The following is an 11835-nucleotide window of genomic DNA, read 5'->3' on the forward strand; positions in this document are numbered from 1 at the left end:
ACAGTCCCAAAGGTTTGTTTCACACTCTTTCTGTGGACAGGACATCAGCCAGATCACCTTCCTCATTTTTGCCACCAGATGCTGTGGTTTCTTCTTGGAGCTGCACTCTGTAGATTTTAGGTTCCACAGAGATGCTGCGTGTCTGAACGGTAACTTTTCTCAACCTTACTGTATAATTTATTTTTAGCAAACATCATGAATTTCAGCATCTTGATAAAATAGAGGCTTCGTCCTTCAGCAAGGGATGCTTAGAGCAGCCACAAGCCAACAGTTCAAAAAGTCACAGAAGGTATGTGATAAGTGGAAGGTGCAATATGTGTCCTCTTTGGTGCTGTAACAGTAATTCAAGGTGAGTAATAGGGAATAAACCAGGGATTTGAGCTAGCTGCATAGCAGTCTTACTGGTGCTCTAATACTGCAGGTTTCTGAGTTAATCATTGCACATGAGCGGTTTTAATTAGTCATGAGTAATTTATTTTTAATGTTAGCCAAGGCTTTAGTCCTGAAGTTTTGTTTGTCTGCCATAAAGTTCACCCTGTGTGTTAGTGATGTGAAGTTGTGAGCGAGACCACTCCTTCACACTGTCTAGTCTTTAGGAAGGTGGCAGAACAGGAAAACTGTGATGTGGAGGAAGAATCCTCCAATTTGTGTAGAACAAACAACTGTCCAGATGATACTGGGAAGGAACGAGATCTAAACTGAAATCTGGTTTTAGCTTTCAAACTGTCATTTTCCTTCCCCCTGGCTATTTAACGGTGACAGTAACTACTCTCAGACCCAAGGGTGTCTGGCTGGCTCCCCCCTGAGCAGGAGCAGTGCCTGTAGGCAGGACCCTGGCCAGTAAAGAAGGAGAACCTTAGGAAAAGCAGCGACTACGGTTAGAAACGTTAGCTCTTTAATTACAAAAGAGAAAGGTGGAAACAGCTTCTACTGTTCTAACACAAAGATCAGTCTTAGCCATGTCTGTTAAGGCAGAGAGAGTCTCCCAAAATCCTTCTTCCAAACTTCCGACTCTTTTAAAATTCATTTAGGCTCCAGAAAATGCAGCAGAAAGATGTTTCCCAAAATCCTTCTTCCAAAGTTCCGACTCTTTTAAAATTCGTTTAGGCTCCAGAAAATGCAGCAGAAAGATGTGGCTTTCTTGACTTTGGTGTTCATTTTCTTAATCTTTTTGTTGTCGGTGGTTTTAAAGGTCTTTTAAACTTTTTATGTAAAAACAAAGCTATGCACCAGGGGACATGAGCAGTGCTCCAGTTGCCGAATCTTCTTCCAGGTTCCTTGGCACAGAGAGTTGCCAACTGCTTCCCAGTGTAAGATTTTACCTCTGAAATGTGACAACAAACGAGGAATGAAAACACTGAAAACTGTGTATTTCGCATTACTGGGTTGTGTTATATAACGTGTCCGAAGATTAGAGTTGCTTAATGATGTAAGGTTTTAATTTGCTCACCTAGCTCTTAAAATGCTTTCTGAAGCAGGCACTATGTTCCTCGGTGTAGTTTACAGGATGGGGGTTGTACAGATATTAAGTAGTATATGTATATTAATGTATAGATCAAATAAAAATCAGTTCTGAATATTAAATGTCTACCTTCACAATGACTGTTGTAGAAATGGGGTGTATAGGTTTGAGAGAGAGGAGTCGCTGTTAAACCCCACAGCAGATTTGGGTTATGGCAGGAAATAATGTTTTTAAGTAAAAGAGCCCATAGCTGTAAAAAGACCTGTTGCACTACACAAGTTGCATACAAGTCCTATGAGGAGAGGCTGAGGGAACTGGGCATGTTTAGTTTGGAGAAGAGGAGGCTGAGGGGAGACCTCATTGCCCTCTACAACTCCCTGAAAGGAGGGTGTAGAGAGGCAGGTGTTGGCCTCTTCTCCCAAAGGACGAACGACAAGACCAGAGGAAATGGTCTGAAGTTGGGGCAACTTCAGAGAGTGGAGAGAGTGGTCAGGCCCTGGAACAGCCTGCCCAGGGAGGTGGTGGAGTCACCATCCCTTGGGGTATTTAAGAAACGTATAGACATGGCTCTTCAGGGCATGCTCTAGTGCCCAAGGTTATTGGTTTATGGCGAGGTGTTGAGTGTGGGGTTTAGTTGGTGGGTGCGGTGTTTTTGGTGGGCGTTTGGTGTGGTGTGTTTTGTATTTGTTTGGCGTTTTTTGTTGTTTTTTTTTTGTTTGTTTTTTGTGGTTGGACTCGATGATCTCAGAGGTCCCTTCCAACCACTACGATTCTGTGATTCTGTGATCCCTTTATGATAGCAGATAAATGATTCAAAGCACTGAACTCTTACACTGAAATGATTTCCCAATTTTATCCAGGTTTTAAAAACTATTCCTGTCCAAACTGAAAGGGTGAATCTTCTGAGCTCTCCGAGTGCTGTGAGCTGTTTCATTTTTTTAGGTATAATAAGTGCAGCTTTTCGTGAGACCCCGAGGAGTCTCCGCTTGGGTTTTGCTACAGGAGAGAAGGCAGGAATAATGGTTTTCTTTACCCGTCTGCGTTGTGTCCGTCTCCGGAGCATCGCTGGGTGTGGGGGTTGATGGCTGGAGCCTGGCAGGTGACACACACCCTGTGTCCTTCTCGCAGGTACTGCATCCAGCGAGCGTGGGGCCGCCTCTCCAGGGCGCAGTGCTGGGAGAGGGACTCCGTCCTGAACTCCACACAGTACCTGCTCGAAGGGAAAGGTCTGAATGGCAGATTTTAGGCTTTTTAGATTGAACATTAGGAAGGGATTTTTCACAGAGAGAGTGGTCGGGCATTGGAACAGGCTGCCCAGGGAGGTGGTGGAGTCACCATCCCTGGATGTGTTTAAGGGATGTTTAGATGGGGTACTGAGGGATATGGTGTAGGGGAGGACTTTGTAGAGTAGGGGAGATGGTTGGACTCGATGATCCCAAGGGGCTCTTCCAACCTGAATGATCCTATGATAAAGCCCAAGCGAGGTGTACGCTTCAAATGCACTTCACAAATACCACCACTTCCTTTACAAGCAAAGACTGAGGGGAGACCTTATTTATGTTTATAAGTATCTAAAGGGTGAGTTGAAGGATGTTGGAGCTGGACTCTTTTCAGTGGTTTCCAGCGATAGGACAAGGGGCAACGGGCTCAAGCTGGAACGTAGAAATTCCATTCAAATATGAGAAAAAACTTCTTTGGGGTGAGGGTGATGGAGCCCTGGCAGAGGCTGCCCAGGGAGGGTGTGGAGTCCCCTTCTCTGGAGATCTTCCAGACCCACCTGGATGTGCTCTGGGCAACCCTTTGGCAGGGGAGTTGGACCAGATGATCTCTAGAGGTCCCTCCCAACTCTGATAATTCCATGATTCCGTGACTACGATACGTAAGTTAGACATCATCAGTGCTAATGAGTCTGTTTCTGACCCTAATTAATGGATTCTTAAAAACATTATGCAAACTATTTCATGATACATAAATGCAAGTTAGACATCATCAGTGCTAACGAGTCTGTTTCTGACCCTACTTAACGGATTCTTAAAAACATTATGCAAACTATTTCTCATTCTGTGCCCCAGTGCAGTGCTTTATGTATCATCTCACTTTCTGCTTGTGTTCTGTATTAAGTTATGTTGAAAACCAGATCTCAGAAACCCACATTTTTACTTCTGTGCTGCCAAAAGAGCAAATGGGAGAGCGGTGTTAAAAACACCCACTGGCTTTATTGTTCTGGGGAGAGCATTGTGAGCATCACAGACCCAGTAATTTAAACTTCAGAACCAGCTTTACTGGTAACCAAAGGAAATTTTTTACTGCTTGTGTCAATTCATTTTAAAAAAAAAATAATAAAGGTCTCTTGGGACCGACCACACGCAGCCCGTTGTGTTCTCAGACTTACACTGAGAGATACATTCATTGAGCATTATTTACTGTTTGCTTTCAAAAGCAGCTCTTCTCAGATTCGCCCTGACCCCAAGGTCTAATTCAGTGCAATTAGCAAAACAACTTCTAGAACATGCAAATGACCTGTGGGAGAGAAAACCGGCGCAAGCTATAGCTTATTGCTTAATCATTGCAAATCTAATTGCGTTTGTCTCTGCAGCCAGCTATTTTCTGTGGAAGGAGGTGACCCACATGCATAGATGAATAGATTACCCAGCTTCTCCTTTGTCTGAAGGCCGGAGAGAAGACGCCGCTCGCCGATTTCTTTCTTTACCATATTCAGAGGTAGTTATGAAAGCAGGGACTGCAGGAGAAAGCGGTTACAGTAAGTCATTTTTCAATTCCTGTAACAGCAGGTGGATGAATCAGGAGCTTGTGGATGGTGATGCTGACTGACTGACTCAAAAAGTGGTGAAATTTGGGCAGTATCAGAGCTCAGCTCCGTTCCCCACAGCTACGCTCTCTCCGTAGTCGGAAGAAATACGTCTAGAAATTGGTGCCATCTGGTCTGTGGGGGAGTAGGATGTGCTGGAGATAATTGGATGCTCACTGAAGGAATGCATGCAGCCTAGCTGCTCGCTTCATAGAAAGTAAGAAAAGCCCAAGTAGGAAAAAAAATAATAGGGTAAAGAGCAACGTGAGAGTAGAAAGTAAGGTTTTGGATTATAGCAGCCTTCCAATTCTTAGAGCCCCTTCCAGTCCCTCGAGGGGCTCCAGGAGAGATGGGGAGGGACTCTGGATCAGGGAGGGGAGCCATAGGATGAGGGGGAAGGGTTTTAAACTGAAAGAGGGGAGATTGAGATGAGATCTCAGGAAGAAATTCTTTGCTGTGAGGGTGGTGAGAGCCTGGCCCAGGTTGCCCAGAGAAGCTGTGGCTGCCCCATCCCTGGAGGGGTTCAAGGCCAGGCTGGATGGGGCTTGGAGCAACCTGGGCTGGTGGGAGGTGTCCCTGCCCAGGGCAGGGGGTTGGAACTGGATGATCTTGAAGGTCCCTTCCAGCCCAAACCATTCTATGATTCTATGAATTGTATTTTTAAGCAGCTGGCTGCAGATAGATACTTATTTTTTCCTGTTCATTGACATCAGTAAAATTTATGAAGGCCCTGATGGGCACAACATACAGAGAAAGCAAAGAGAGCATAAATACCATGCTCGTGTCCGCAGTCCTCTCCCTGGTAGGTCAGGTATTCCAGGCAGCCAGCCTTCTGCTCCAGAGCAGGACAAGGTTCCCCCCCGTTTTGAGGTTCCTGTTGTATGTAGCGCCTCCGTACCCGCAGGTGGGGCTGACACTGTTCTGCGCAGCCACTCCAGTGGCTCCACTCCCCCACAACGCACGGAAGAGCTGCAAAACGGGATAAAAACATTACTAGAGTCAAGACTTCTGTTTTATCCTAATTGCTCGCAAAAGCTTGAGTACAAGTCCTATGAGGAGAGGCTGAGGGAACTGGGCATGTTTAGTTTGGAGAAGAGGAGGCTGAGGGGAGACCTCATTGCCCTCTACAACTCCCTGAAAGGAGGGTGTAGAGAGGCAGGGGTTGGCCTCTTCTCCCAAAGGACGAACGACAAGACCAGAGGAAATGGTCTGAAGTTGGGGCAGGGGAGATTTAGATTAGATATTAGAAAGAACTACTTTACTGAGAGAGTGGTCAGGCACTGGAACAGCCTGCCCAGGGAGGGGGTGGAGTCACCATCCCTGGAGGGATTTAAGAAACGTATAGACATGGCTCTTCAGGGCATGCTCTAGGGCCCAAGGTTATGGGTTTATGGCGAGGTGTTGAGTGTGGGGTTTAGTTGGTGGGTGCGGTGTTTTTGGTGGGCGTTTGGTGTGGTGTGCTTTTTGGGGGTTTTTCTTGGTTTTTTGTGGGGTTTTTTTTTGTGGTTGGACTTGATGATCTCAGAGGTCCCTTCCAACCACTAAGATTCTGTGATTCTGTGAATTGGAGTAGCTGCCCAGAGAGGTGGTGGAGTCTCCTTCTCTGGAGACATTCAAACCCCACCTGGACACGTTCCTGTGGGACCTGCTCTGGGTGACCCTGCTCTGGCAGGGGGTTGGACTGGGTGATCTCCAGAGGTCCCTTCCAACCCCACATCATTCTGTGAATGTCCTCTGCCTGCTCCAGCTTTCCTGTGCTGCTGGGTGAGTGGGGAGCAGCCAGGTCTGCAGCTTTCCTTAGCCATGAAATGAGACAACCAGTCACAACACTGCAGCACAGGTCCACACTGCTTCCACTGATACCATGAGCTGCTTTTTGTCCTCGGATGGGCTCAGTTATTCAATAAAGCTATAATTAACGTCATGTAATTGAAATACTAGCACATAGCGGCTTATAAAAACCTAAAGGTGCCTACATTAATATTAGGGTTTCTTATTGATATGGTAATTCCCCAGCTCTTCAAAGACTTGTTTTCATTGCACATTGCAAATAGGCTTAACGTTATTCTTCATGTAGTGTGAATCACGTTTTACTTTGCTTTTCCACTTCTTTATAAAGGCAGGTCCTCAACATGACACTTAGACAATGGTGCAAAATACCTGTTATAATCAATGGTTGGGCTGTATCAAATTGTTTCTGAATTGGTTTGGGTCATGAGTGTCATTATCTAGTTAAATGTGATTTAGGTCCCTTTGACTTGCATCCTTTTCATTATTTCAGTGAATCATTGTCTGCCATCATTGTGTTAATTAAGCTGGACCCATAGTAACGTAGAGACCATAAAGATGTAGCTGTGGGTCCCTGACACTTCTTTTTGTTTTTCAAGAGATGGCACCATTCCTTTGATGTCAGCTCTGGGACCCATCCTCTGTCACGCTGGGGAATTTGACATCTTTCCAATGAGGCACAAAACTGATGTTCTGTCCCTTAATAGCTTCTGGGTACTGACTGCAAGAGCGATGTCATTATCCCACTGGCTAAATTCCATCCTAGTTACCAAACATTCCTATTATTCCACATGACTAAGGCAATTCATAATTCTTGTTCTAAATCTTGATGACCATAAAATTGCCGTGTCTTGCTGCAGATGACCAATATTTAACTGTCAATTTGGTTTAATTCCATGAAGATGTGAAATCATCGCTTTATTTGTTATGCAGCTACTCAGTCCCTTGGGGAGTTTTCTGCATGGAAAATGTGATCATCGAATCATAGAATGGTTTGGGTTGGAAGGGACCTTAAAGACCATCCAGTTCCAACCCCCTGCCCTGGGCAGGGACACCTCCCCCCAGACCAGGTTGCTCCAAGCCCCAGCCAGCCTGGCCTTGAACCCCTCCAGGGATGGGGCAGCCACAGCTTCTCTGGGCAACCTCTTCCCGGCTCTCACCACCCTCACAGCAAAGAATTTCTTCCTGTGATCTTATCCCAATCTCCCCTCTTTCAGTTTAAAACCCTTCCCCCTCATCCTATGGCTCCCCTCCCTGATCCAGAGTCCCTCCCCATCTCTCCTGGAGCCCCTTGAGGGACTGGAAGGGGCTCTAAGGTCTCCCCGGAGCCTTCCCTTCTCCAGGCTGAACCCCCCCAACTCTCTCAGCCTGTCCTCACAGCAGAGGGGCTCCAGCCCTCGGAGAATCTTCGTGGCCTCCTCCGGCCCTGCTCCAACAGGTCCCTGTCCTTCCTGTGCTGAGGACTCCAGAGCTGGACACAGAGCTCCAGGTGGGGTCTCCCCAGAGCGGAGCAGAGGGGGCAGAATCCCCCCCTGGCCCTGCTGGCCACGCTGCTGGGGATGCAGCCCAGGATGGGGGTGGATAACTGGGCTGCCAGCAAATGTTTCCACCTCATGTCGAGCTTCTCGTCCACCACCACCCCCAAGTCCTTCTCCTCAGGGCTGCTCTCAATCCATTCTCCTCCCAGCCAGCATTTGTGCCTGGGGTTGCTGTGACCTGGGTGCAGGACCTTGCACTTGGCCTGTCTGAAGGACAGGGTTTGTGCTCAGGCACCCACCAAAATGTGGAAGGTTGGGCGAGACACTTGGAAGTTCAAAAATACACAGAGAAATTACATTGCTATCCTTTGAAACAAAGCTTGAGTGGTCGGGGCTTTTTTGGTTTTTTCCATTTACAACACTGTGAATCATAGATTATTTTTTTCTGAGTCACACTCTATCTAATTTTTTCCTATCTCTGGAAGGAAGAGGCTGACAGTATCTTCACTGAATCACTGCACTACGTATGGGTAATGTGTAAGTATCTGCAGATTGTCTCAGAGGAACCCCTTCCATTCAAACTATGAGGTCATTCCTTTTTCAGACCTTCTCATTGTACAATAGTTCCCATTTAAAATGTTCTCTGTGTACAAGAATATTTTTTCTCCACTGTTAGAACGATAGGAAAATGGATTTAAAACCCCTTGGACATAGGTTGGGCAGGCCATGGACTTCTGCTGGGCAGTCTACTTCTAAAGTACCAGATCTACTACAATTTTTAGGCATTAACTGTGGCATTGGCAGCTTTAGGACACTCCTCCTTTCAGTGGTTTCTATTATTTTGGTGCATTGCTTTAGTATTATTCATAGAATCATAGAACCATAGAATTGCCTGGGTTGGAAGGGACCTTCCAGATCATCGAGTCCAACCATCAACCCAACACTGACCAAACCCATCACTAACCCATGCCTCTAAGCACTATGGCTGCCCGGCTTTGAAATCCCTCCAGGGATGGTGACTCCACCACTGCCCTGTTCCAGCCTATTCCAAGGCTTAATAACCCTTTCTGTGTAAAAATTGTTCCTAATCTCCAATCTGACCCTCCCCTGGTGCAACTTGAGGCCATTTCCTCTCACCCTATAACTTCTACCAGGGAAGTACCTCCTTTCAGGGAGTTGGAGAGACCGAGAAGGTCTCCCCTCAGCCTCCTTTTCTCCAGGCTGAACACCCCCAGCTCCCTCAGCTGCTCCTCACAAGGTCTCCAGCCCCTTCTCCTTGTGCTCCAGACCCCTCACCAGCTCCATTGCCCTTCTCTGGACCCGCTCCAGCACCTCAAGGTCTTTTTTTGTGGTGAGGGGCCCAAAACTGGACACAGCCCTCGAGGTGGGGCCTCACCATTGTCCTAACACATTTCTTGATTACACATACTTGAGGCACTTTACACTTTCCCCAAATACTTTGTCCTGTTAAATATTTGCAAAAGGACAAAACGTCATTGTGGCAGGTGCTGAGGGCACGAGAGCAGAACAGGCTGGTGAACAAGCTGTAGCACGAGAACCGCCGGTCACCTTTCCTCACGTTCCTGTTTTAAATTCTTTGAACTCTACCTTTAAAGCAGTATTTTGGAGTGAACTATGCCAATAAACAACCCTGGTGTCATTACATACGTGGACAGAATTTAGAAACACTCAACGGTGAGACCTCGATGTCCAACGGGAGCAAAAACAACTCTGAAATTTCCCACTAAGTTGATACAAATTCCCACTGGATGAATCTTAGAATCACAGAATGGTTTGGGTTGGAAGAGACCTTAAAGATCATGGAGTTCCAACCCCCCTGCCCTGGGCAGGGACACCTCCCACCAGACCCATCCAACCTGCTCTTGGTCTGGGACCACAGACGGTGCAAACCCATCACGTGTTTCGAGGCGACCACCACTGAGCTGGAGACAAAAGATACCACCTCATCATCAGGTGCCAGAAGTCGTGGTAAGAAAAGTATCTGAACTAGGACTTTCTGAGCAGATGTTTGAGGTTCTTTTTGCAGAGCATAGAAATTTGTATCACATCCCAGCCCCAGGTGAGGCCAGCGCTGCACCTTCACGGGGTCTGTCCTGTCACACCTGGCTGTTAAATGCCATTTGAGTTACTGAAGGGACGCAACACTCAGGTGTGGCTGAGTGACAAGTGTCCTGTCACCTCTCCCCCAGCTGATTTAGGTGAACAGAAGATCAGTACATTAAAAAAATAAATGCTGATTTTAAAGGTGCTACCTTCTGCCAGATCTCGTGGTGCACATTTTTTTTCTCTAAAGTTCTTCTGCAGAGATTATTTAGCAACGAGAGAACTGACCGTGTCTCCTCTGGAGACCTGGGGTGGGAGTTCTGCTTGGCGGAGTCTTTCTGGGTGGATTTTGAGCAACCTGCTCGGGTGGGAGGTGGCCCTGCCCAGGGCAGGGGGTTGGAACTCCATGATCTTTGAGGTCCCTTCCAACCCAAACCATTCTATGATTTACATCACCTCAGACGGGTCCTACACCCTCCGCCAGCCCTACTCCCCCTGCCCAAACCAGGCAGCCCGGGGTCCCGAAGCTATGTGGCTACTTCAGCAGGGTGCTGAGCCTGCTAATTACACCCTAATTAGCGGGACGGTGCAGCAGAGGCTCATGACTTGGTGGCCATGGTGCTGCACCTGTGGAGCCAGGCAGAGGGAGGGAGGGCAAATCGTGAGGACCAACAAAAGGGTGGAAACACCAGGAAAGGATGGGGTGGAAACACCTACCAGGCTGCTGGGTCCCACTGGGACCCCTTCCCCTCCTCATCACCCCTCCCCTGGAGCCACCTTTCCCCGCAGCCCCACAGAGGACCCTCTCACTCACCCCCCTCGCCCTGTTTTGGTGGGTCATTGCTGATTCCCGCCCCTAAAAATCATAGAATCATGGAATGGGTAGAGTTGGAAGGGACCCTAAAGACCATCCAGTTCCAGTCCTGGGCAGGGACACCTCCCACCAAAGCAGGTTGCTCAAAAATGAGGAGGAAAACCTCGCACTGGGGATTTGCCCCATTATCTCCTCCACGTTTGTTGGGTGAGACCCGAGGAGTCAGCTCAGGGACACCGAGGGTGCTAAAGGAATGGCCCCGTTGTCGCCCCTAATCTTTTATCCCCCCTCAAATCCGTGGGGATGGGGGCTGAGTGCACGTGAGGAGTTTTAGAGGGGAAAAACCCATCACTTCAACTGGGCAAACCCCAGGCACCTGGATCACCCCTCCCCTGGAGCCACCTTTCCCCGCAGCCCCACAGAGGACCCTCTCACTCACCCCCCTCGCCCTGTTTTTCAAGTCCTTTGCCCTGACGGTGGGTCATTGCTGATTCCTGCCCCTAAAAATCATAGAATCATAGAATGGGTAGAGTTGGAAGGGACCTTAAAGACCATCCAGTTCCAGTCCTGGGCAGGGACACCTCCCACCACAGCAGGTTGTTCAAAAATGAGGAGGAAAACCTCGCACTGGGGATTTGCCCCATTATCTCCTCCACGTTTGTTGGGTGAGACCCGAGGAGTCAGCTCAGGGACACCAAGGGTGCTAAAGGAATGGCCCCGTTGTCGCCCCTAATCTTTTATCCCCCCTCAAATCCGTGGGGATGGGGGCTGAGTGCACGTGAGGAGTTTTAGAGGGGAAAAACCCATCACTTCAACTGGGCAAACCCCAGGCACCTGGCAAATGCCAAAGTGTGGGGAAAAGCCCCTCTGCCCACTCCTCTGCCCTCACCCAGCCCCAGCCGGGCTCATGGGTGCGGGGGGGGGTGTGGGGGGATATGTGTCCCCCCACCCCAAAACTGGTGATACCGGGCAGGAAGGTGGCTTTGCAGAGCCCCCCCTTCCCACCCCACACCCTTCTCCAAACCATCTCCAAAGCCCAGGAGAACCTCCAGCACCACAAGAAAAAGGGGGAAGGGGGTGTGTGTGGGGGAATCCCTGCTCAGTCTTGGCCCCCCCCCCGCCCCACATGGTGGTGACCCTCGGTGGCCCTCAGGGCTGTGGATCCCACAGGGATGGCCCTCACAGCAAGGTCATGCGTGGTGGGGACCCGCAATGGCCCTCACAGGAAGGCCCCGCGTGGTGGTGACCCACAATGTCCCTCACAGCAGTGTCTCTGGCATGGTGATGACCCTCACAGCAATGTCTCACATGGTGGTGACCCGCAATGTCCCTCACAGCAGTGTCACGTGGTGATGACCCTCAGAGCAATGTTCCATATGGTGATGACCCACTTCGGGCAGGGAGGGCCGGGCAGGGCCGG

The 11835-nt window shown here is 48.8% G+C and overlaps 1 protein-coding gene across 1 annotated transcript; it reads right to left on the minus strand.

Annotated features, from left to right (window-relative positions):
- Positions 1 to 1058: 1058 nt before the first annotated feature.
- On the minus strand, positions 1059 to 5262 carry SBSPON (somatomedin B and thrombospondin type 1 domain containing). Its single transcript, XM_014951934.1, has 4 exons — positions 5046 to 5262; positions 4112 to 4202; positions 2496 to 2672; positions 1059 to 1324 (listed from the first exon to the last, which is right to left on the minus strand). Exons 1-4 carry the CDS (start codon positions 5260 to 5262, stop codon positions 1207 to 1209), a joined length of 603 nt encoding a protein of 200 aa, XP_014807420.1. The 3' UTR covers positions 1059 to 1206.
- Between the last annotated feature and the right edge of the window lie 6573 nt (positions 5263 to 11835).

Source organism: Calidris pugnax, unplaced genomic scaffold, assembly GCF_001431845.1.
Source record: "Calidris pugnax isolate Ruff unplaced genomic scaffold, ASM143184v1 scaffold61, whole genome shotgun sequence".
NCBI lineage: Eukaryota > Metazoa > Chordata > Aves > Charadriiformes > Scolopacidae > Calidris > Calidris pugnax.